The 22,867-nt window shown below is 41.6% G+C and overlaps 2 protein-coding genes across 4 annotated transcripts; one reads left to right on the plus strand and one right to left on the minus strand.

Annotated features, from left to right (window-relative positions):
• Positions 1–64: 64 nt before the first annotated feature.
• On the minus strand, positions 65–7,614 carry tkfc (triokinase/FMN cyclase). The gene is made up of 17 exons (XM_071459392.1): positions 7,394–7,614; positions 6,797–6,986; positions 6,604–6,708; positions 6,163–6,350; positions 5,876–5,954; positions 5,692–5,781; positions 5,555–5,589; positions 5,363–5,447; positions 5,080–5,169; positions 4,770–4,886; positions 3,365–3,484; positions 2,844–2,981; positions 2,578–2,684; positions 2,369–2,475; positions 2,192–2,225; positions 1,944–2,036; positions 65–1,815 (listed from the first exon to the last, which is right to left on the minus strand). The coding sequence occupies exons 1-17, from the start codon at positions 7,442–7,444 to the stop codon at positions 1,657–1,659; spliced, it is 1,788 nt and encodes a 595-aa protein (XP_071315493.1). The 5' UTR covers positions 7,445–7,614; the 3' UTR covers positions 65–1,656.
• Positions 7,615–9,175: 1,561 nt separating this feature from the next.
• On the plus strand, positions 9,176–21,939 carry LOC139607139 (WD repeat-containing protein 19-like). Of its 3 annotated transcripts, none has more exons than XM_071459793.1 (36): positions 9,176–9,308; positions 9,994–10,085; positions 10,175–10,240; positions 10,361–10,486; positions 10,735–10,850; positions 10,963–11,078; positions 11,211–11,291; positions 11,723–11,832; positions 11,934–12,107; positions 12,196–12,266; positions 12,380–12,552; positions 12,861–12,981; positions 13,062–13,168; positions 13,288–13,404; positions 14,261–14,416; positions 14,551–14,698; positions 15,063–15,252; positions 15,626–15,776; positions 15,890–16,000; positions 16,546–16,655; positions 16,726–16,783; positions 17,116–17,256; positions 17,415–17,497; positions 17,599–17,682; positions 17,769–17,915; positions 17,997–18,121; positions 18,320–18,429; positions 18,560–18,628; positions 18,750–18,830; positions 19,961–20,057; positions 20,173–20,297; positions 20,631–20,712; positions 20,844–20,994; positions 21,156–21,279; positions 21,395–21,471; positions 21,680–21,935. In XM_071459793.1, exons 1-36 carry the CDS (start codon positions 9,300–9,302, stop codon positions 21,789–21,791), a joined length of 4,011 nt encoding a protein of 1,336 aa, XP_071315894.1. In that variant the 5' UTR covers positions 9,176–9,299; the 3' UTR covers positions 21,792–21,935. The 3 variants fall into 3 exon arrangements, with proteins under 3 accessions (XP_071315894.1, XP_071315895.1, XP_071315896.1); XM_071459794.1 differs by having other exon boundaries at positions 18,750–18,827; positions 21,680–21,931; XM_071459795.1 differs by lacking the exons at positions 9,176–9,308; positions 9,994–10,085; positions 10,175–10,240; positions 10,361–10,486; positions 10,735–10,850 and having other exon boundaries at positions 11,773–11,832; positions 21,680–21,939.
• The last annotated feature ends 928 nt before the right edge of the window (positions 21,940–22,867 follow it).

Raw genomic sequence — 22,867 nt, forward strand, 5'->3', positions numbered from 1 at the left:
GGGTCAAGTGTACATTCATCTGTGTAGAATGAAACTCTGTAAAAACCACGTGCGAAAAACACACTCACTTTGAAAAAATAATTAATTTATTAGACAGAATTAATTCCGTTTCATGATGAAAGTGCTTGTAATTCATGAGCAAGTCGGGTATTAAAAGGAGCATGATTTTACAATTACATTTTGCACAAATAAAAACATCGAAATTCAAAGAATGAATCGTAAAAGTGTAATTTTTGGAAGTTATGCTAGCTTGTGATGCTAGCATTGGCTCTTAATTGAGCAGTGCTAAAGATATTTTTAATAAAGTTTTAATGGTGCAACCTGATTCAGTGAAAAACTAGTTTGAAAGTTGCGAGTTCTTAACCAATCAACTTGGGAAAGACTTGAAACGTTACGTTAAAACTAGATTTATGAATAGCTGGTGCAACTGAATCCTCTTTAGTTACGTTTTTGTTATGTCATGTATTACTCAGTCTTCTCAGTCTCTGAAGGAGTTTCATCAAGTTTGAGAAACCTTGATGATGTCATAGTGATGTCACCAGGGTTATTTCTGGTTGGGCTTGAAGAAACAGAAAACCTACATTAAAGACAAGGAGCACTGGAAAAATGGGCGTTTATCAGGCATTATCAAGTTGCATTATGGGAAATGTAGGAACCAGTAATTTTTTGAGCTTCTTTGGAGGACATCCTAGTCTCTCCTTTGATTTTTTTTTTTTTTTTTTTTAATATAATATTTTTGGCCATTTATGCCTTTATTGGATAGGAGAGAAGAGAGTGACAGGGACGGGCAGAGAGAGGGGGAATGACATGCAGGAAAGAGTCAGGCCGGTCGGGGGTTGAACCAGCGACTCGCCTGCTAAGAGCATCTACCCTCATGTGGTACGCGCCCCAACCACTCAGCTATCAGGTCGCCCCTCTCCTTCGATTATAAGCAATAGATTTTTTAAACCGTCTCTCATGAGTCCCAAAACCATTGAAACACCCCTTTACTTAGAAAGCTCACTTGCAATTTGTTCAGTCAAATCAAATCAAAATACAAAATTTGTTCATGTTGCACAAATGCAAAAATTGAATTTTCCAAGAATTCAGAACTCTTCCAACTCTACAGTGCTACTACAAGCTTGTTTTAGTCTTTTTGCTCCTTCTATGTTTCAGATTAGTAATGTTTGATTTAACTCCATACACTGTAAGTGAAGTCTAGTTGTCTCTATGCAGTGTTGAAGAGTACTACCTGTGAAAATCTAGTTACTGGTATCGTTAAATATTTCTATAGTAACACCTCTAACGTAAACCCCTGTATATCTCTTGTTAAGGAATGTTCTATTCATGATTCAACCACTTCAACAAAACTGCTGTTCAAGTCAAGTCATTTAACGGATTTCAAATACTGAATTCATGGTATTGTTAATGAAGTTTAAAGGACCATACTGGTGCTTTTACTTTACATCTCTGCTGATCAATTTCCAAATCTTATCGTCAGCTTTTAGATAGATTTTTTTTTCCAGCTCCTCACTTTTCCAGTTTATGTTCATTTACTGTATGTGTAGTATGAAAATTACACATTACAGTTAATATTTAATAAGATTATTTTTTGTGTATATTATTAGTATTGTTCTGTTATTATTGGTCCACTGATAGTAATAATCGGCCCAGTTATTACTTCTGCCCCTCCAGTGACTCCAGCACGGCTTTAAAGATGGCAGCTACCGCAACAGCACCGGGGTCAGGCAGGGTGACCCTCTCTGCTGCGATGTAGCTGGCTCGCCCCGCCCTCGCTGTGAGGTTACGGGTTGCCTCCGCCCCTGAGGCCGCTTTCTAGGAAGAGAAAGGGACAAAAGGCAACTTAGGGATTAGAGGAAGCGACACGTTGCAAACAAAGCCAGAGTGTGTAGAAAATGAAATTTGATTGTAGACATCCTTTATGTTAAAACCTATTACTGTACCTGCACAGCAGCCTGTAGTATGACCATGTGTCCACCGGGGGGAGCTGTGGTCAGCTTCATCAGCTCATCCACAGCAGGACACAGAGCATCCAGCTGGAGAGGAGGAGAAACAGAGCCACACTCAGTATATTTGGACAAAATGGTTGTGTTTTGCTCCTGAGCACTGGCTAAATAACATAATAATCAGGAAATACTTTTCCAAATAGAAGAGATGCAAGAAAAGTTTCATTATTTAACATCTCTCTCACCATTGTTCTGTCTCCTGGATCAGCACCACCATATCTGAAAGACACATTATAGAAAATAATATTCATCCATAATAGATATTACATACATATACATGTACATATGCACTGAGCACAGATGCATGTAGACATGTAGGCAGAGTATAAAAAATTAACTCTGACAGACAAACAGCTCCGCACCTCCTCATGGCCTGTGTCCCAGCATGCATTGCACTGGCCCAGGCTGCAGCGTTGCTCTGTTCCTCGGTCACATGACCAGCAGCTGCAGTCAGGAACAGGCTGTACAACTGAAAGACACATAAAGGCGAGTGTGTGTTTATGTGGGTGAAGCTGTTCATTAGCACTTTAAAACTGTGTAATCTTAATTATCTAATACAGTGGAAGCCTACCGCCCCTGAAGACCCTCCCATCTTCTCCTGCACCAATCCAGCCAGGACTGATAAGAGTTTCCCAGGGCAACCGGGGACCACATGACCCTGGAGCCACTCCTGAACGGCTGAATGAACATTTTCACAATTCTAAAAATCTTTTGACATTTCATCAACAAATACTGTTTTTTATGTCATTTTATCCATGTACATTGTCTTTACAGTACATGCACTTTTCCTTTTCTATTCTCACTGTGCTGTCATAGATAGTCCACACAGTTTCCTACCTCTAGCAGCCTGTGCATGAGTGTTCCCACAGTCTCCGTCCCCAGCAGCGCGGTCCAGGGAGTTGAGTTCTTCCTGTTTTTCCAGCAGTGTGGAAGAAACCTTTTCTAATGCTTTGCGCATCACAGGACTCAATGGACCTAGCCGGAAAAAAACATCTTTTTTTGGTCGTTTAATAAGAACACATAATGCTTTAAACAGAATGAGGGAAAAGATTAATGAGCAAGATAACATGTGGCAACTTGCATGGCCGTATGCAAAGGCTGAGAGGGGCAGTTTCCCTAATGGCCACCAAGACGACTGTTTTAAATCAAATAGTAAAAACTTTTAAATAAAGTCAGTACATTTTTTTACAATTTCAGTTTGAGAGAATTTCATTTTAATTCACATCATGATTTAAAACTTTAAAAAAAGAAATAAAGTTTCTTTTGTCGCTGTTTCTCTAAAACATTATGTTACAAATTTACCACATAATACATAGTGATACTACATGTGCACACTGTTTGTAACCTTGGAAACAAACCTTCAGAGTGTGTGTCGTCCTGCGGTCGCGTTCCCAGGGCTGGAGGCTCCGTGATGTAGCTGCGGCCGCTCACACACACACTGCTGAGATTTGGCCAAGCGGGGGCCCGGGTCTTAGCATCTGTGTGGGATAAAGTATCTGATGTATGGCCGTGGTTTTGTTTTGTTTTGTCATTAATCTGTGTGTGTACCAAGTCCATACATGAGTCTTGTGATTCTCCTCTTAGAAGTGTGTGTGGTTGTCTTTCTGTGTTTCTATCTTTGTGAGGACTATCTGAGTTTTAGACCTTGTGAGGACATTTTGTCTGGTTCACACTCGCAAATTTATCTCAACCTCATGTTTATGCTTTAAAACTACAACATGTACACTCTGCCCAGCCCTTCACCTACAACCAATGAGTTAGCTATAGCGACATCTTTGAGCAGCTAATACTAGCTACTAGCTACTAGCCAGAAGTGTGCTCATATTGATCGACAGCTGTGAGCTCCCGCCCCTGACTTTGGCCTTCTGTGATTGGTTAGAAGGTTGAGACTCTCAGAAACTTTAAAAGAGAATATCTCTGCACTGCTGCAACCTGCTTGGTGTTCAACCAATCTTGGTCACAGAAACCTCTGATAGCATCTCTCCACATAAGGGTACTTTCGTGTACACTTCAACTAAAAAAAATATTTGAGAACAGTTACAAACTGCAGCTTTAAGTACAGAGCTGGTTTCAGGATGTGTTTAGCTTGGCTTGGTTTAGCTTTTTCCAAACTAAGGAAAGTGCACATACTAATACCTCTACAGCTGTTGTATTTACACTGTGTATCTTGTTTGCTTAACCTGTAAATGAACTGAAATGTATAAAGAACAGTGTGCTTCCAGGGAGAGTTGTGTGTTGTGAGTTATTTCTTGACAAACAATGGTGCTGCTTGTGCAGTGTTTCCAGCTTTAGTGCAAGTTATGGCTTGATTCAATCACAGCACAAAAATACATCAAAATGGGGAGTTTTGAGCTTAGTACCAAACATTTTCATCGTTATGGTGACAACAACACTTTGGGAAACTGTATCATATTGCACTGAGGTGTGGTTTCACAAGAAATAATTCCAGAGGGTAACTTCCCCCCTTTCTTTCTCTGGAGGTTAAACAAACAGGGTCAGTCAGCTTTAGAGGTGTTGATAGGTGAAGCTATCCAAATGTTTTCCCTCCACTTCCAGTCCTTATGCTAAGCTAGGCTAAAAAGGCTGAAGAAATTTCTGATTCCAGCTTCATCCTTAAAGACATGAGATTGACATCACTCTTCTCTTCTACCTGTATTTCCCAAAATGTTGAACCTTTCCTTTAAGTTTTGGGGCTAGGGAACGGATTATGTTTGGAAGGGTCCTCACAATCATAGAAGAACAAACTTGTGTGTGTATGCTCACCAAACAGTTTCAGTGTTTCCTCATTGGCTAGCATCAGGGTCAGGGACACTCCCGCCATCTCCAGTGATGTCATGAATGAACCGGACATCACCCTGGCAACCACCACCCCGCGATTCTCTGTAACCATGGAGACCAACGTTCACATTCCACAGCATCTTCAGAAGGTCAACAGAAAGCCTGGGAAATTAACTTTGGTGCCAGGGCCTCGCTCTACAGGTCCTTAGTTGGGACTAGATTCTTTTAAATGGTTCTTTGAAAACTTCAAGAACGACAAGCAAAAAACCAAAAATAAAAAAAACACACACTTTACCCAGACAGATGATGGCAGCTCTGGTAACAACAGCCAGCTCCAGACATGACAGAGCTCCGAGGTTGTTCACACACACAATCACACTGTCTCCTGTATAAAAGGAGGACAGACAGACAGACACACACACACACACACACACACACACACACACACACACACACACACACACACACACACACACACACACACACACACACAGTTCAAATAAACAATGGCTGCACTAGAAGTCACTATAATTATAGCATGTGGTTATAAGCACAATAGAATATTATACATGGAGTACCTGATTTCAGAGGCAGATACGATTGGCTGTCAGGGTTGGTCATGTGATCTATCATGGTTTTCACCACCTCATCTGCAGATGCCACCTGATTAACAACAAAAGTGAATAAAATGAACAAAAAGAAACTTAAAAGAAAAAAGTAATTGGATATGCTTGGAGATTTTCGCCTGGTGTTAAGTGAGGTTGAATCACCTTTGACCTTTTGATTCCAGGCTCACCATGGATACCTGAACAAGATAGAAAGCACTAGTAAACATTTAGAAATGTCCTCAAACGATTGGTATCAGACCTTGCTCTCTACCCCTCTCCCTTCTCTCTCCATCTCTTACCCAGTCCCAGCTCCATGTCTCCAGGCGGCAGGTCAAATGAAGGCAGGCAGCCTGGGACGCTGCACGGAGACAGACTCACCCCCAGTGTACCTGGAATATGAACATAACAACATGCATTATTAGGAAAAGCATCCCACTAATCACAGAGCAGTAAAGGGAATGAGCCAGTGAAGGAGTGACTCACCAATCCCCTTCAGAACCACTGTCACCTTGGCAACAATCTGGTCCAATGAGGCGCCTTCTTCTGCCAACGCACCTGCCAGCTGATAGAAAGTGACAACAGATTTTCAAAGGCAAGATTTTTCTTTAATACACGAAGACAAAGCAAATCAAAAGAAGACAACATCCATGTAAATAAGTGGCATTATGGGAAATGTAGGACCAAAAGTTTTGGGAGTTTGGTAGGAAATGGACTGAAAATCTGAAGATGTGAATCAAGAAGGAACTTTCATCGTCAAAGTTGTCGTTTACCTTGTGAATGAAGATGGTGCCACACAAGCCTCTCCTCCCAGCCTTACTGGGTCGGTCAAAGGCACAGTCCTCGGCAACAATCACCATGTCAACAGCGACGCCGTGGTTACGGGCCTGCTCTGCAGCCAGTCCAAAGTTGAGGCGGTCGCCGGTGTAGTTCTTCACGATGAGAAGGACCCCGGAGGCTCCTGTGGGGGGAGGAGGGTGGTTTTCTTCAATTAAATAGCATTTCATCTAATTATTCTTTAAATGAATGTTCACAGTGGTGGTTTAAATGTACTCTACCACAAGTTAAAGAGGTTTTTCCCCTCAGAAGTGTTTGTTTTCTTCGGACAGAGCAACAATTTCACCATATTGTACTTTACATGACTTTAGAAAATAAGACACAACCAGCTCGCTGAAAAAAAAGAAACAAAAAGGCAAGTATCTGGTGTGCATTACCTGCTTTATGCAAGGACATAATGGCAGCCAGGATGCTGGCAGGGGGTGGAGATGCAAATACTCCACCTGCTACTGCTGCTGACAGCATACCTGCACCAACATAACCTGGAGACACAGGGACGGGAGATTAGACTGAGAAACAAAAGACAGTTAAAGCTGCTCCATGTTCTGCTCTAAAATATAAAAGACCTACCCCCGTGTGCCGGCTCATGTCCCGACCCCCCTCCTGACAGCAGGGCCACTTTGCCCCTCAGGTTGTCCAGGTCGGACCGAAGCACGACTCTGTGGCCCTTCAGCAGAGACAGACCCCCACTGGCCCTGACGAGGCCGCAGAGAGCCTCATCCACACAGCTGTCCACCGAGTTTAGTAGCTTCTTCTGAGGCTGACGGTGAGAAATAAAGAACTTATATAGATATATAAACTTATATATATACAGAGCTGACATGTAAGAGAACCGGGAGACAGAGGGAAAGGAGAAAAGAGAGAGAGAAAATGAAATAGAACAATAATAATAATGTAAACTATGATAAATAAACATATAATGTGTGTGTGTGTGTGTGTGTGTGTGTGTGTGTGTGTGTGTGTGTGTGTGTGTGTGTGTGTGTGTCTGCATGCAGGGGTGGGCGGGGTCGATCATTCAGTCCATAGTCCGTGCCTTTGATTTGTCTGTCGTGACTTTGTCGAGTTCTTTCTCTTTGATTTTAAGCTGTCGCGGAATTACTCATCAAGCACTATTCTTGCGTCCAGTCCGGCGAGTTCATCGTTTACAGAAACTGAAACTTCACTGACCTCGGTGCAGCGTGATCTGTCCGGAGCACCGTCTTTATCTCGGTCGCTCATGCTGCAAAATCGACCGAAGAACTCGTCGATACAATCGTCTAGGTTTGAAAAGTTGTCGCACGATAGTGGAACTCTCTGTTTGTTTGGCGGAATAATCCTAAAGTTGTGCCTGCAGTCTAGCAGCAGGAGGCTGCCATCTTGGATCTCGCACCGGTCTCGTTGGTTCTCGCGATCACAGGTGCATCACCACGCAACAAGTACACATCATGTGTCTGTCAGGTGTTGAAAACCAAATGATGATTGCCACTCACGACATTAATAATATCTGCCTTTGTATTGAATATTTTCTGTCAATAAAGTTTTATTGAAAAAAAAAAGATTGCCACTCAATAGTCACTTCCTGTTTATTATGTTTACAGCAGGCAGATGTTTATTATGTCCAAAGTTTCCCTTAAATTGAGATATGCATTGTTTGGTTTCCATGATCCATGAATTACTTAAGGTGACAATAAGTATTACAGAATAAATCTTATGCAAATTTTCACATTCATAAGACGAAGTTCTCCAATAATAAACCATTCCTTCCTGCTTTCATCACAGAAATGGAAAAAATATATATCCACCATTTTTTAAGAAGTATGAATAGAAAAGTAATTAAGACGTATAATGCTTGTTTACACTACAATATTTTCGTTTAACCTAGACCTTAAATTTACCCTCTAGTAGTGTTTTCCCCTTTCTTTTACTTTTGGTTGTTAAACTGTATATCTGTTTATTAATTGCTGGCTCCGATGAACAATTTATGATGTCCATACTTGTTCATATAATTGTTTACACATCTACTTGTTGTAATAAACTATTTACAGTGGCCATACTTGTACTGTTAAAACGTGAAATGTAGGGAAGACTGGACAATGTATAATAGAGTTAAAACCACTGAGGTTATTACATATTTATTTTCATTCTCATGTGCCACCAGAGCCTCACCATTCAACGGAAAACTCACAATTAATGCACCGAAGCATCATCAACGGGAGAAGGATTTTGTGACCGAGTTTGAGGCAGATTGGACAATTTATTTATTTATTTCTGTTGGGAATTTGCCTCTCCCCTAAATGAAAACTCAAGGTAGACAGATAGACGTAGAAACCTATAAAGTTTGGGCCAGTGTGGACGATGCCTGCTGGAGTTAGAGCGAATTGATTTTTTCATAGCGAAACATAGAAACTGGCCCCCCGCCATATGTTAAACGGGACTTTAAGCAGCGGCGGTTGAAGAGACGTACATGACGCTATGACGTAATTCTATCGCAACACTTCCTCAACTGAAGGACATTAGAAATAAGAAGGCTGCCAAAACGTACTCTATTATGGAGAAATTCTGTGCAAGTGATTTGTAAAGACCTTTTTTTGATTTTTTAAAAACATTTTTATGAACTGATTTATGATTTCTGGCAATGTCTGTTTATGTTTTTTTCTGTCTGTATACTTTTCTGTTTGTTAATAAAAAAAATAAATAAATAATAAAAAAAAAAGTTACCGCTCAACTGTCAACAACTGTTTGTAGACAACGGTAAAGTGTCGCGATAGAATCTACGTCATACGCGTCATTCCGTAGCCTTTTCTTTAACCGTCGTCGCTTAAAGTCTCTAAAAACCATCCAAAAGGGCAGTTAATAGTTAAATGACAGAAAAAAAATAACACAAAACTTTAAATTATTAAAATAATCATTAATATTCATTAATATTCAATTAAAAAAAAAAAAAAAAAACTCCGCTCTGCTTGTCTGGCTCCTCATTGGCTGATCACTGTTGCCATGACATCGCTCCCGCCGACCCGTCGGAGTGAAGCAACGACGAAGATGATCTGAGCAGAGAAGATCGGTTTAAGGAGTAAGATACAAACTAAGTTTCATCATGATGAAGGTTAGTACAAGCGAAAGAACTGGAAAATAACAGGATTACTTCTGGTTTTATGATTTCCACGTTATGTTTGGTGGATGAAGTAGCTAGCTATATGTTTAAGATAGCATCGATTAGCTTGACAACTCTTCAAAACCAAGCTAATAGCTAATGTAAGGGTGGTTAATTAACGACTTGCGGTTTTAGAGTTTGTCAAAGTGTTAGCCTGCATTATTTACACAACTAAGATAGTGTTAGCTGTGGAAGATGTACGCCACTGTGGCTGTGACATTTTAAACAGCTTATATTTTTACATTTTGGGTCATTTCTTAAGTCATTTAACTAATTTCAAATTCATAAATGACACAAAATTCACTCAAATGATGTAACTGAAATAATTCACTAAAAACAAGGGCAGGAGCAGTCAAAAAGAAAAGTAAATAAGAATGGATTCCCTTTAATTTTAGATGATTTCCAATGAAACAATTGCTGTAGGTTTATCCAAACTGCTGAAATAAGTGAAGTTTTGAATGGGATGATCGAGAGCAAGTAATTTTTCTGGGTAGGAAGAGAGAAGACTGATTGAGTGATTGAGTTTGGAACTTATGTTATTTGTATTCCTCCTGAAGAAATTATGAATGCCACATTAATTTCACATACTGGCATTAACAAATAAAATGAAGTTAAAAAATAATCTTTGTGTCCACAGAACATTTTCATTATTGCTGACAAAGCCTGGGCGGGTTCTAACCTGCTGTATAAATGGCAGACATCCTTTGGCAACTACATCGCTGTTTCAGGGTGAGTAAACCCTTGTGGTAGAGAATGTAGCCCTATGGAAATGTGTAAAATATATATGCATGACGATATGCATTATATTTCTAAAACAGACAAGACAAATCAGTGAAAATATTTGATCGACATGGACACAAGTGCACTGAACTCAGTCTTCCAGGGTAAGTGTGAGAACATCTTTATTGTCTAATCAGAAACATTTAGGTGATTACCTCTTCCTGTTAAAATGTATTTAAAGTAAGTTCCTTTCCACTCGGTCTTCTCCCTCCTACTTCCCTCAGGTGCTGTGTGGGTATGGACTGGGATAAAGATGGAGACATTTTGGCAGTTATTTCTGCACAGTCCAGCTCCATCTACCTCTGGGATGCCACTGTCAATAAAACATCCCAGATAGACAGCGGCATGAGGTGTGACATGCGTGCATCACATTTACAAAGAGGGAGAAGTTAGCATTGAGAAAAATCCTCTGATTCTGATTCACATACTCTGCTTCAGGCTTAGTATCTAATGTCAGTGTTGGTTCATTCATAATTCCAGCCCATCAGGCTTAAACAGAGCAGCTGTCTGTGCTTTGGTAGATGACCACAGGAGAGAAATTATTGCCAATCGTTTGTAATACTCTGGATTTGTTTCCTGCTGTCATTTGTTAAAACAGAGATCAGATGTCATTTGTCTTGTGGTCAATGACCGGCCCGCTGTTGGCGGTTGGAACAGTCAAAGGGAACCTGTTGATCTACAATCAGCAGACTTCACACAAGATCCCTGTGCTGGGTAACACACACACAACACAACACAACAGCACAGAGACTTGTTTACGGTTTTGTTAGTCTCTAGTCGCTTCTTTTGTGTTGATTTACTGCCGCTGTCTCTCCATGCGTGCTAGGTAAGCACACCGCAAAGATCACGTGTGGGTGCTGGAGTACTCAGAACCTGCTGGCTCTGGGAAGTGATGACTGCACAGTGAGCATCAGCAATCACGAGGGGGACACTATCAGACAGGTACTCGCACATGAGTAAATAAACACACAGAAGTACAAAGATTTTAGCATTACCTCAGCCATGAAACTGCGGAGCCATGTCAACGTTGAGTTCTGAATTCAAGGTATCTTTATCTCTCTCTTCTCTTGCTAGACAAAGCTTTGTGGTGAGCCTGCTGATATGTGCTTTTCAGTGATAAAGACAGATGAAACATCTGCTCAAGGAGAGGACACTGTAAGATTTCTGCTAGTTTCTACTAACCTTCATTATCCACATTCTTCTCATGTGTACAGCCTGTAACTTTTACATCATACAACATTTATTACAACATGTTCACGTTCTAGTGTCTCGAGTTGAAGTGTTGCCTGTTAACATTTTTCAAACCAGGCCAAAATATTCCCAGCTGGCTGTGTACTTTCAATGTGAAAACCTATTAAATCTCTTCAAATTATACACAAATGTACAGCCTGCATACATGAGATAACTGTTTGAACAGTGCACAATGTACAGTAACTTTATGGGTAAAACAAAAAAGTAATTCAGAACACATACGATCACTTTGAACTGGAAGTGAAAGAAAAAGGTAAAGAGCTAAGATTAAGGATGAGATTTAGGATGTAGTTATGTCTTTGCAAATGTTTACCTGCAAACTATTGACTCTTCAGGTGAGTGTGACTGTGGACAAGCAGATACTGATGCTTCTCAATGTCAACAGTGAGAAGCAGATAGAACTGACCTTCCAGCGCCACTATGGAGACATCATGTCCTATCACTGGTACTCTCACATTCAGGCGCACAGCCAAGCTCAGATATTGAAATATGGCTGTGAGATGTTGGTATTAGAATTTGTTCTCTCTCCCTGCCTGTCACCTTCAGGTACGGTGATGGGTATGTACTCATTGGCTTCTCCCATGGTTACTTTGTGGCTATTTCCACTTACATCAAGAAGACTGGGAAAGAGGTCTACCAGGCTCACAACCATAAACATAGTCTTAACAGTGTGGCCATCTCAACAGCATTAAACAAAGCCGCCTCCTGTGGGGACAACAGGTACACGCAGGCTTTCAGAAGAGACAGCGCCTTCACTCTGTTTTCTTTGTTACCATTAAACACTAAAGCCAAGTGTTTCTCATTGCAGCATAAAGATCCACGAGCTGTCCGAGCTTACAGATGTCAGCAATATATTTCAACTGGAAGATGAGACTAAAGGTGAGAGACTGTTATCTCTTCTAACCAAACTGGGTTAGAAGGGTTTGAACGCACGACCTACTTCTCCCTCATCTGCCTCCCTCATCTGCCTCCCACTCTCTCTGGTCCTCCAGGTCTGGACCAGCTGAGCTGGACAGATGACGGCAAGCTGTTGGCTGTTTCCACACAGAACGGGACGCTCCACGTCTTCCTGACCAAGCTGCCCCTCCTCTATGACAGCTTTGGTACCCAGCTGGCCTCCCTCACCTCCCTGCTGGAGGTCACCATCTCCAACCAGGTGGAAGGGGTGAGGACACACACACACACACACACATACATGGCAAACACACTATGTTACACACGGTTGAGGAGTGGATTGTCACTGTGGCCTGAAATGGGCACAGTTACATGTAGATGTATTATTGGACCATGAAATGTATAAAACGTATTTGGACAACAATAAGTGAGCTCAGGGTCTCGGCTGATTGGAGGAAAGATTAATAAGAAATGTGAAATAAAATGGCAGGATACGGTCAGTAAGACTGGGTTAGTGGCTCGGGGTAAATACTGCTGACTACATTCAATATGAAATCTCTGATGCACTGTGTTTTTCAGGAAACCCCTGTGACCATAGAATTGGATGTAGAGCCGACTGTCATTGCAGTGGGACCGTACAACGTGGCTGTGGGGGTGAACAACAGAGCCTGGTTCTACGCACTGGTAGACCAACAACCTGGTGTGTGTCTGTGTCAAGTGTTATGTGCTGTGTGTAGGAATGAATTTAGTTTTACTGAACTGTTTCTGTGTGTCACTCAGGTTTTCACAAGCTGAAGGATGTTGAGTATTTGGGGACCATAGTCAGCATGTGTCTGAACTCAGACTGTGCAGCAGCGCTCTGTGGGGGAAAAGTGCAGCTGCACATGGTGAGTTATTCACTAATAAATGATCATTGTTGTTATTGTTTAGCATGGATATACTGTACTAACAGTCTGTGTGTGTGTGTGTGTGTGTGTGTGTGTGTGTGTGTATGTGTATGTTTTAGATCAAAGGCGAAGACCATGATGAGAAGAAACAGATGAAGTTGTTTCCAGATAATGACATAAAAGGTGGCATCCTTTGCCACGCTCTCACCGATAACTTCCTGCACTATGGCACTGAGGTAAGACTCGGCACATCCTCCCTTCAGTCAGCCCACTCTCAGTCCACAGTGAAGCTGATCTGCAGATGATGAGTGGACGCCCGACTGTGGTTATCATTTGTGAATCAGAATCTTCCTTTCCTACATTTGTTATGTATTAAAACTATAAGTTGCAGTTTTCATCATCAAAGATCAGGGAATTTTGAGTTGTCAGTCATCTCATCCCAGTTTCTGTCCTTCTCCCCTTTATCACCGAACTGAAGACAGTTACTGAAAATTGTGTTTTTATGCCTCTGCACTGACATCAGCTGTGGCCACAGGCATCCGTCTGTCCGTCCGTCCCATTCTCATGAACGCGATGTTTCAGGAACGCTGTGAGGGAACGTCTTCAAATTTGTGTTCACTTGGACTCAAGGATGAACTGATCAGAATTTGGTGGTCAGAGGTGAAAGGTCAAAGTCCCTGTGACCCCACAAAACAAATTTTTGGCCATAACTCATTAATTCATATGCTTTTTGTGACAAAATACACATGACTACATATATTACATGGTTCTGGACAGACATGGATGTAAGCTGCAGTTTCTGCAGTCAGCATAAAGGCATAAAAACATGAATCAGTGATTATCACATGTTTCTGATTGTGGATTCTCAAAAACAAAGACTTATCCTGGTCCATTTCTTCTAACCAAACCAAATTTAATTTTCCCTCTGTCTTGTTTTCCCAAACTCTTCAATCTTTTGTTGTCTTTCATTTGTTCTCTTTTCATTACCTTCCCCATCTCCCTTTAACCCTGTCTACTACTGTTTGTGGTGGCTGTGTGTTTGTAATTGTCACTTTTTCTATGGATGCTTTTATCTGTCTGTCTTTTTCTCAGTCAGGTAATGTGGTATGTGTCTCTGTGGAGGACTGGGAGACTGTGAACAGCTACAGCCACCCGGCTGGTGTGAGGGGAGTGTTCCCTGACCTGAATGGCACACGGCTGGTCTTCATCGATGACAAGAGCAGTGGCTTCCTGCTTTCCCCTGCAAACGTCAGTACATATGGTTACATGGTGCACCTATGAAAATACATAATATACAGTGAGGTAATTGAACATTAAGTGACAATATATATATGTGTGTGTGTGTGTGTGTGTGTGTGTGTGTCCGTGTCCATCCAATCCAGAGAACAGACTCCTGCTTTGAGCTCCCCAACTTCTCCCCCACCATCACAGGAGTGCTGTGGGACACCTGGGATGCTGACAGTGGAGTGTTTGTAGCTTATGACAGTGACAAGGTCTACACCTACGCCCTGCATAAAACCACCATATATGGTAGGGAGATGTCACAACATAACACACACACACACACACACACACACACACACACACACACACACACACACACATATACACACCTCAGACAAAGGCAGTGGATCTATCTATCTATCTATCTATCTATCTATCTATCTATCTATCTATCTATCTATCTATCTATCTATCTATCTATCTATTCTTTCTCCAGCGTTTACCTCTAACATATTAAACAGTATTGTCCATTGTTCTATTCATAGGGGCTTGCAATTAGTGCACCATCAAACATTTTAAATCCTGTAATCCTGTGATGTAAAAGTAGGAGAGAGATAACAGGGATGATCGTTGACACTTTATTAACGTCTCTCTCACTCTGTCTGCCCAGGCCCCAGAGTGGTGTTGGTGGGGAGCACCACGCTCTCGTCACAGAAGCCTTTGCTCTTGTACAATGGGGAACTGACTTGTCAGATGGCCAATGGCAAGACCAGCAACGTGGCTCTTAGCACGCACTCCTTCCTCCAGCACACAACCAGCACATCCACAGTGCATCTCACCCAGGCACTCATGCTCAAGAGGTCAGTCCAGTCTGGCTCAGTTTGATTAGATGATGCTGTTAAAGAAGAATTTTCAGATACTTTGTTACCCACAATGACAGTAATGTTGCTTGTGGTGTTAATATCATGTAAATGGATGTATTTTGAGAAAAAAACAAGACTGCAGTTATTAAAGAACAGTATGTGCAAAAGTATTCTTTTCAATTTAGACATTTTAGCACCCACACCACATATAAAGTATATATGAACAAAAGTAATAAATAGTTTTTAGGAATTGCTTTGTTTTGGTTTCATCATCTGTTTCTCTCTGATGACACCTTCGCCTTTCACTCTGGGTTAAGTTAGTGAGACTAGGAACAAAAATTCATTTGCGTGTGTGTGTTTTCCTGCCCAGGTTCCATGAAGCCTGCAAGTCTGCAGGCACTGTGGCAGACTGGGCAGAGTTAGGTAAAACCTGTCTGGTCCACATGGAGGTCGATCTGGCCATCCAGGTCTACCGCATGAGTGGCAATGTGGACATGGTCCTGTCACTGCAGAGCATCCAGGTACAAAACACTGCATGGTTTATAAATCACACACTCCACATAAAAGACAAAGTTTCTGTCTGTCTTCCTGTCTTCATATCCGTCTCTCTTGGCGTCTGTGTCTCTCTGTGCAGGGTACAGAGGACAGGAATTTACTGGCAGGACACTTGGCCATGTTTCTATGTGACTACAACCTGGCTCAGGACCTCTATCTGTCCTCAAGCTGCCCAATCGCTGCCCTGGAGGTGTGTTTGTGTTCTTGTATATTTGTGAGAGACCAAGGCTGACTCTTTGTGCTTTCTTTGGATATCTGCTGTAATTAAATGGGTTGAGTTCCCAACCAACGTATTGCAAATGGACTGACAAATCATTTGCATAGTTGGGCCACTTTGCTGCTGGACCAGATCCTGTGCTTGTTGGCTATCTCAGTCTGATATCAAGCTAAAAGACTGCATCCATGGCAGAAACTGGAGTATTGAAATTGATGTAGCAACAAGAAGAATTAAAAGGAAAGAGAATCAAGAGACAGATGACACCCTCATCACCACCACCTCTCCTCCTTCCTATATGTTTGACCTGCTTTCTGTTCAGTCCTGAATGTGTGGTAGCTATCATTCAAATAAAAATTGGCCCACTTGTGGATGTGGGCTGAAAGTGGGCCATGAGTAGGAGAGGGTTGGGAACAGCCTGGTTAAGTAGTTCTTTACAATTGTGTATGAAATGTAATCAGTTAAATATTGTTAATGTAGTATTTTGTGTGTGTGTGTGTGTGTGTGTGTTTGTGTTGTAGATGAGAAAAGACCTGCTGCACTGGGAGAGTGCTCTAACGTTAGCAAAGAGGCTAGCTGTAGATCAGATTCCTTTTATAGCCAGAGAATATGCTATATACCTGGAGTTTATGTAAGTATACACACACAACACACACATATACCACTCAGTAGACTTGCTCTAACTCAACCTCTCTTTGTAGTGGAGACTGTGTGAATGCATTAACACATTACGAAAAAGGCATGACCCATAATAATAAAGTAAGTGCAATATACTGTATTTAAACTCAACTGTCAGCAATAATAAGACCACAAGAAGTTCATAAATGTTCACTGTTGGACTATGTCTGTTTGGATTACACATTCCTCCCTATACTGTGACATATGGCAGCATCCATTTGTTTCTGCTGATGTGGTTTAGTTTACATACACCCTGCAGCTGTAGGACAAAGAATATTAGTCCTATCAAGTACCTAGATTTTATATCAGGCTTTCAGATTCTCTTCTTAGAATTTGTGGATTTGTAGACAGCAGTCAGATCAAAGAAGTTTCCTCCCACCTTCAACCATCTTTCCTTCGCTGTGCTGCTCCAGGAGCACAACGAGGTGTGTCAAGCAGGTGTAGCCAGGATGTCCATCAGGATGGGTGACATCAGGAGAGGAGTCGCCCAGGCTATTCAGCACCCCAGCAGAGTCCTCAAGAAGGAATGTGGAGCCATACTGGAGAGCATGAAGGTAGAGAGACAGCCTCAGCTCTTTCTTCCTGTCAATTGTACATTAGCCTTTACTTTGACATTCATCCAAGTGTTTCTTGAGTCTCTGAGCATCTGATAAAGTTTTTGAATGTCTTTTTGTTCATGTCTTCTTCTATGGTTTTCTTTTTTGTCTCACAGCAATTCTCTGAAGCTGCTCAGCTCTATGAGAAAGGCCAGTATTATGACAAGGCTGCGTCCCTCTACCTTCGTTGCAAGAACTGGTGAACACTAACATACACTAACATGCAGACCTGCAGGTTTCTGTCCCCCTTTATGTTATGCTGTGTTCTATTCTACTTCTATTATTTGACTCCATACTCAGGACGAAGGTGGGAGAGCTGCTCCCACACGTTTCCTCTCCCAGGATCCACCTGCAGTATGCCAAGGCCAAAGAAGCGGATGGCAAGTAGGTGCTTACTCTGAATGGGTCGCCATTGAAGACAGTTAAATCATTGAAAGAGAAGCTGATGGAATGAGTGCTGTGTGCACCAGGTATAAGGACGCAGTACAGGCCTATGAGAGGGCGAAAGACTGGAACAACGTGGTCCGAGTGCTGCTGGACCACCTGAACAACCCTGAGGATGCTGTCCGTGTCGTTAGGGAGAGGCGGAGCATCGACGGAGCAAAGATGGTTGCCAGGTAGGACAAAGGAAGGCACAAACGTAGACACACAGCACAATTTCTGTAATAGACCTGAAGCGTTGTGTTTGTGTGTCTCAGGTTCTTTCTGCAGTTGAGCGACTACGGCTCAGCCATCCAGTTCCTGGTTCTGTCTCAGTGCAACGATGAAGCTTTCCACGTGGCACAGCAGCATGGACAGATGGAGGTCTATGCAGACTTCATCGGTCAGTCTGTGTGGGAATGTGTGTGTGTATAGATCATATAGACATTTACAGTTTGATACAAATATTCTAGGTGTGTCGAACATTATTACCCGTTCTATTATTTGCTAGTGACCTGAGATGTTTCCTATCAGTGTAATTCCAAAGAAATGGTCTGTAGTTTGAATCTTAATTGCGTAACTGCCTGTGTGTGTTCATCAGGCTCTGAGGGGACGCAGGAGGATTACCAGAGCATTGCTCTCTACTTTGAGGGAGAGAAGAAGCATCTGCTGGCTGGCCGGTTCTTCCAGAAGTGTGGGCAGTACAGCAGAGTAAGAGCTCTCAGCTAGTAGTTTATTTATTTACTCTAAAGCCATTTTTTGTGACTTTTAAAATGCGTCTGATTCAACAGTCACTGACCGAAACACTGACTCACCTTCTTTCTTTTTTTCTGTCTCTCAGGCCTTGAAACACTTCCTGAACTGTCCACACACAGATGACGACCTGGCAGTGGATATGGCGATTGAGACGGTGAGAGCTGTGTGTGTCAAACTGACTGTGACTGTGCATATTCAAAATGAAGTGGGCATTCACTTAAGTGTTTTTGGTGTGTGTGTGTGTGTGTGTGTGTGTGTGTGTGTGTGCACTCCAGGTGGGTCAGGCCAAAGACAGCTATTTGACCAGTCAGCTGACAGATTACCTGCTGGGGGAGAGTGACGGTGTACCCAAGGTAGTCAGTATACTGGAGCACTGGAGCCGTCTCTCCTTCATTCAGCTCACTGACTGGGACTTTCCTTGCGACATGATTTTGTTGTGACATTTCCATTATTAACTTATTATTGTATATGTGTGTTTATCACTCGTTCTCCCTCTCACTGTCTCTCCTTGTCTGGTGCTTGTGTATTGTCTCTCAGGGAGCAGCCTTGTCAGTTATAACAAAAAAAGTATCACTTTACTCCGTTCTTAAATTTGATAGCTTCTGTCAATTCAGCTGCCAGACGTGTAAGACTGACATAAACACATCCTTTCACTTAAAAAAAAAAAAAAAATCTAAAATTTGAAGAGAAAACATATTTGAATTGCTTTGCTTAGTATCTCAAGTCCAATGAGGCACCATCCACAGATTTTCATTCTGCCTGCAGATCAGCATTATCAGCATTATGTTAGCAAGCTGTCTGTATGAAAGGTAGGGGGGCTGCTACTTATGTGCCTGTCTTTGTATGCGTGTCATAGGTGATGTGGGTCCTTGTGAGTATCTCTTAGAACCTGCCTTGCAGCACTGATGTAGTATCTGTCAGTAGGACATGAGTGCACCCTGTATTCCCTAAGCTTGCTCTTCAGCTGTGAGGTAAAGGAACAGGAACAGTCAGTTGTATTTGTTAGATCACTGAGCTGCGAACAGAGTCGGGACCAGATTTACTCATTTTGAATCCTTTCAAAACTGTTTCTGATTAATTCTGTGCTCAGAGATGTGTCATCAGTCAAACAGGGGCACAATCCTGGAGGCACAGATTTCCTGTTACTTGCATATAACCACTGACGTTTTCTTCTCTAAATATGCATTTAAAGCCTTGAAAGTTTCATGCTCTGAGCAGTGGACTCCTACAGTTTTCTGGCAAATTTCAAACAGAGCTGCAGCGTACACTCTCCACTTGCAGAAAACATCTACCGGTATAAGGGATCTCTAGTCCCAGAATGTGTCATTAGCTGTTGCCACTGTTTTACCCCACACAGATTTACACACATACATGAGGTAAGTAAATCTGGTCCAGATTTACATACATGAAGTATGTAAATCTGGCCTGAGAGAGTGAGAGTGACACTGTTGCCTAAATGTTGATGGTCCGTTGATCCTCTTCCCAGGATGCCAAGTACCTCTTCCATCTTTATATGGCGCTGCAGCAGTACAGGGAGGCTGCTCGCACCGCCATCATCATCACCAGAGAGGAGCAGTGTGCAGGTACAAACATATTCACACAAACACTGACCAAGAAACTATGACCCACATAACATATGTGATACAGCTACAATCATGTTTTTCATATTTATTTTGAGTGTGTCTGTTTCTCGTACAGGGAACTACCGTAATGCCCATGATGTGCTGTTCAGCATGTACAAAGAGCTTCAGGCCCAGAGGATTAAGATCCCTGCAGAAATGGCCACCAACCTGATGATCCTCCACTCCTACCTGCTGGTGAAGGTCAGAACAGCTGATATCGATCACACACATGCCATGCGTTAGCTCGCAGTAGAATTATCTATCAGCAACATTAGAAGTCCTAAATGGAAGTAGTGACATCTGTAATTATCTTATAATTATCAACATGAAGCGATTAGTCAAACTGCTTCTGGTGACTGGGAGCTGGGACTGGTCTAATGCAACAAAACAATCATACTGATGTTTTAAAGTAGCTGCAGTGCTGTTAAAGGGCTTCTGAAGCATTTTGTCAGTTTAAAACAATTCTTCTCCACCTTAATATTATGTATGTGAGGGTGGTGTGCTTGACTTTGTAAACGGTGTGTTTTTATGTAGGTCCATGTGATGAGAGGAGACCACCTGAAAGCAGCGCGCTTGCTCATTCGCGTCGGCAACAATATCAACAAGTTTACTGCACGTGAGTAAACACAGATAAATCACCTTTTCCCAACACTAATCTACTGTGAAGTACACACAACAAGTGTGTGCGTCTTAAAAATGTCCACTAGAAGTCAGTGTGTGTGTGTGTGTGTGTGTGTGTGTGTATAGATGTTGTTCCTATTCTGACATCAACAGTCATTGAATGTTACCGTGCCGGACTGAAGAACTCAGCCTTTAGCTTTGCTGCCATGCTGATGAGACCAGAATACAGAGACAAGGTCGACCCGAAGTACAGGAAGAAGATCGAGGCTATGGTTCGGTGAGTGATCAATGTGCACATCTTTGAAAAATGTGACCCCCCTGCTAAAATTTGCCTCCCTCTCCTGCTCTTCCTCGCCTCCCTCCATCTCTGTACTTCTCACCTACCTGCCCTTCACTGCCTCTAAATCCTTGTCTTCACTCCATGTGTCTGCACCACAGACATCCAGACACATTGGAGCTAGAGCAAGAAACCACTCCATGTCCCTTCTGTGGCCTCCAGCTACCACAGTATGAACTGCTGTGTATATTCTGCAAGAACAACCTGCCCTACTGCATTGCCACGGTACAAACACCAGATGACACTTGAAGGCTCAAATGTGGTTTAAAAAAAAAGTTAGCACTATGTATTTTTAAAGTAATTTTTCATTTGATCTGTGATCACTTTTGGTTTTCCTCAGGGCTGTCATGTGCTGAAAGAAGACTGGTCTGTGTGTCCTCACTGTGAATTTCCTGCTCTCTACTCGCAGTTTATTCTGTAAGAGTTAAAATGTTAAGCTAGGCTAATCTTAGCATCTCCTGGCTGCTGCTTCGTGCTTAGCATTCAGATTTAAAGGTTGTACCAATCTTATCTAACTGTCCATTATAAGTGAATTTCCCTAAACATCACACTATTTCAGTATAAGCACAGGTGAGTCTCTTATTCATTGTTATGTGGACAAATCTACACTAAACTGTTTTTTCAGGTTGCTGGAGACGCAGACGGTGTGTCCCATGTGCTCTGAGACTCTGAGTGCTGACGAGGTGAAGAAGATCTCTCGTTGTTCCAAATACCTGCAGACTGATCAACTAAATTAATAAAGAAAACTGTGTGTAAATACATAAATTATATATTTTAGATGGATTTTGTGTAACATAAATTGTATGTTTAATAAAACCTTTTTGTAACCTGTAACTCTTTCTACAATATTTGTATGATAATATTCAATTTACGATGACAGAAGACTAAGGAAATTAGGAAATGAAAACATTTTAGAGGCTGAAAATTTTTTAAATAGAAGTTGTTGAGGATTCATTTTCTGTTGACTTGAAAATGCTGATAAAGGCTGTTCATCAGTGTCTGCTACAAACAAGATTCAACTGGAATGGTTTGTCAGGTTTTGTTGCGTTTAACTGAAGCTGAGATTTCTGAAACATGACTGTTCCATCCTCGTGAAATCTTTACAAAAACAAAAGTATTACTCTACTGTAGTAAAAGGTTCAGTCTTTTACATCGGCCACATTATTTACAGCCTGGACCAGAAACAGAACAACTTTTATATGCATATCATAAATGCTAAGTGGTGGCATTATGTTGAATCATGGATGTATTTAAAACAATATCTCACATACTTATCATTAATTTAAAAGAAGCTATGCCTCGCATTGTTGATTTTATTTTGAAAAATTAAGAGGAAGTCTTGCTTCGTTTTGCAAAGGTGTAGTGAGAAGCAGTGGATCATACAAACTTCTTAAATTAACAAAATAATTAATAAAATGGCGTTAATGTGAACCAGGTTTGAGAAATTTGTGCTTTTACACCAAAACACATACTGTCAGCGCGGTGCAGAATGTGGGAAAAGAAGAAGAAATGTAAAAGAGTAGGGAATAAAATAAAAATAATAAGTAAATAGTATTTTACTTTGTAAAACTTTATGTCTTATAGTGAACTCTGGAGGTCAGCAGACCCTACTTTCAAAGCTATCTCCATTGGGATGTTTAATAGTCATAGACATTTCATTTTAAATTTTTATTTTAATCAGATCTATGAGGTCTGTATTTTGAGTGGGTGTATAAATATTTGGGGGAATTGAAAATATGTGGGGACGATGAAGAATAAGAAAAATGAAAAGTGTTGGTTTATAAAAGATGCAGGGAAAGGGAATTATAAAGCT

The sequence above is a fragment of the Trachinotus anak genome, unplaced genomic scaffold (assembly GCF_046630095.1).
Source record: "Trachinotus anak isolate AG129_WGS33_773 ecotype Australia unplaced genomic scaffold, CSIRO_AGI_Tana_v1 ptg000023l, whole genome shotgun sequence".
Taxonomy (NCBI): domain Eukaryota; kingdom Metazoa; phylum Chordata; class Actinopteri; order Carangiformes; family Carangidae; genus Trachinotus; species Trachinotus anak.

Bases quoted from the DNA above. Each gene is read 5' to 3' on its own strand.
- LOC139607139 (XM_071459793.1), top strand. The intron at 10,241-10,360 runs GTAAGTGTGAGA...TACTTCCCTCAG, and splicing joins ACTGAACTCAGTCTTCCAGG to GTGCTGTGTGGGTATGGACT. The intron at 12,982-13,061 runs GTGTGTGTCTGT...TGTGTCACTCAG, and splicing joins ACTGGTAGACCAACAACCTG to GTTTTCACAAGCTGAAGGAT.
- tkfc (XM_071459392.1), bottom strand. From the start codon at position 7,444: ATGAGCGACCGAGATAAAGACGGTGCTCCGGACAGATCACGCTGCACC. The intron at 5,782-5,875 runs GTGAGTCACTCC...TTCATATTCCAG, and splicing joins AGTGGTTCTGAAGGGGATTG to GTACACTGGGGGTGAGTCTG. The intron at 2,685-2,843 runs GTAGGAAACTGT...ATGTTCATTCAG, and splicing joins TCATGCACAGGCTGCTAGAG to CCGTTCAGGAGTGGCTCCAG.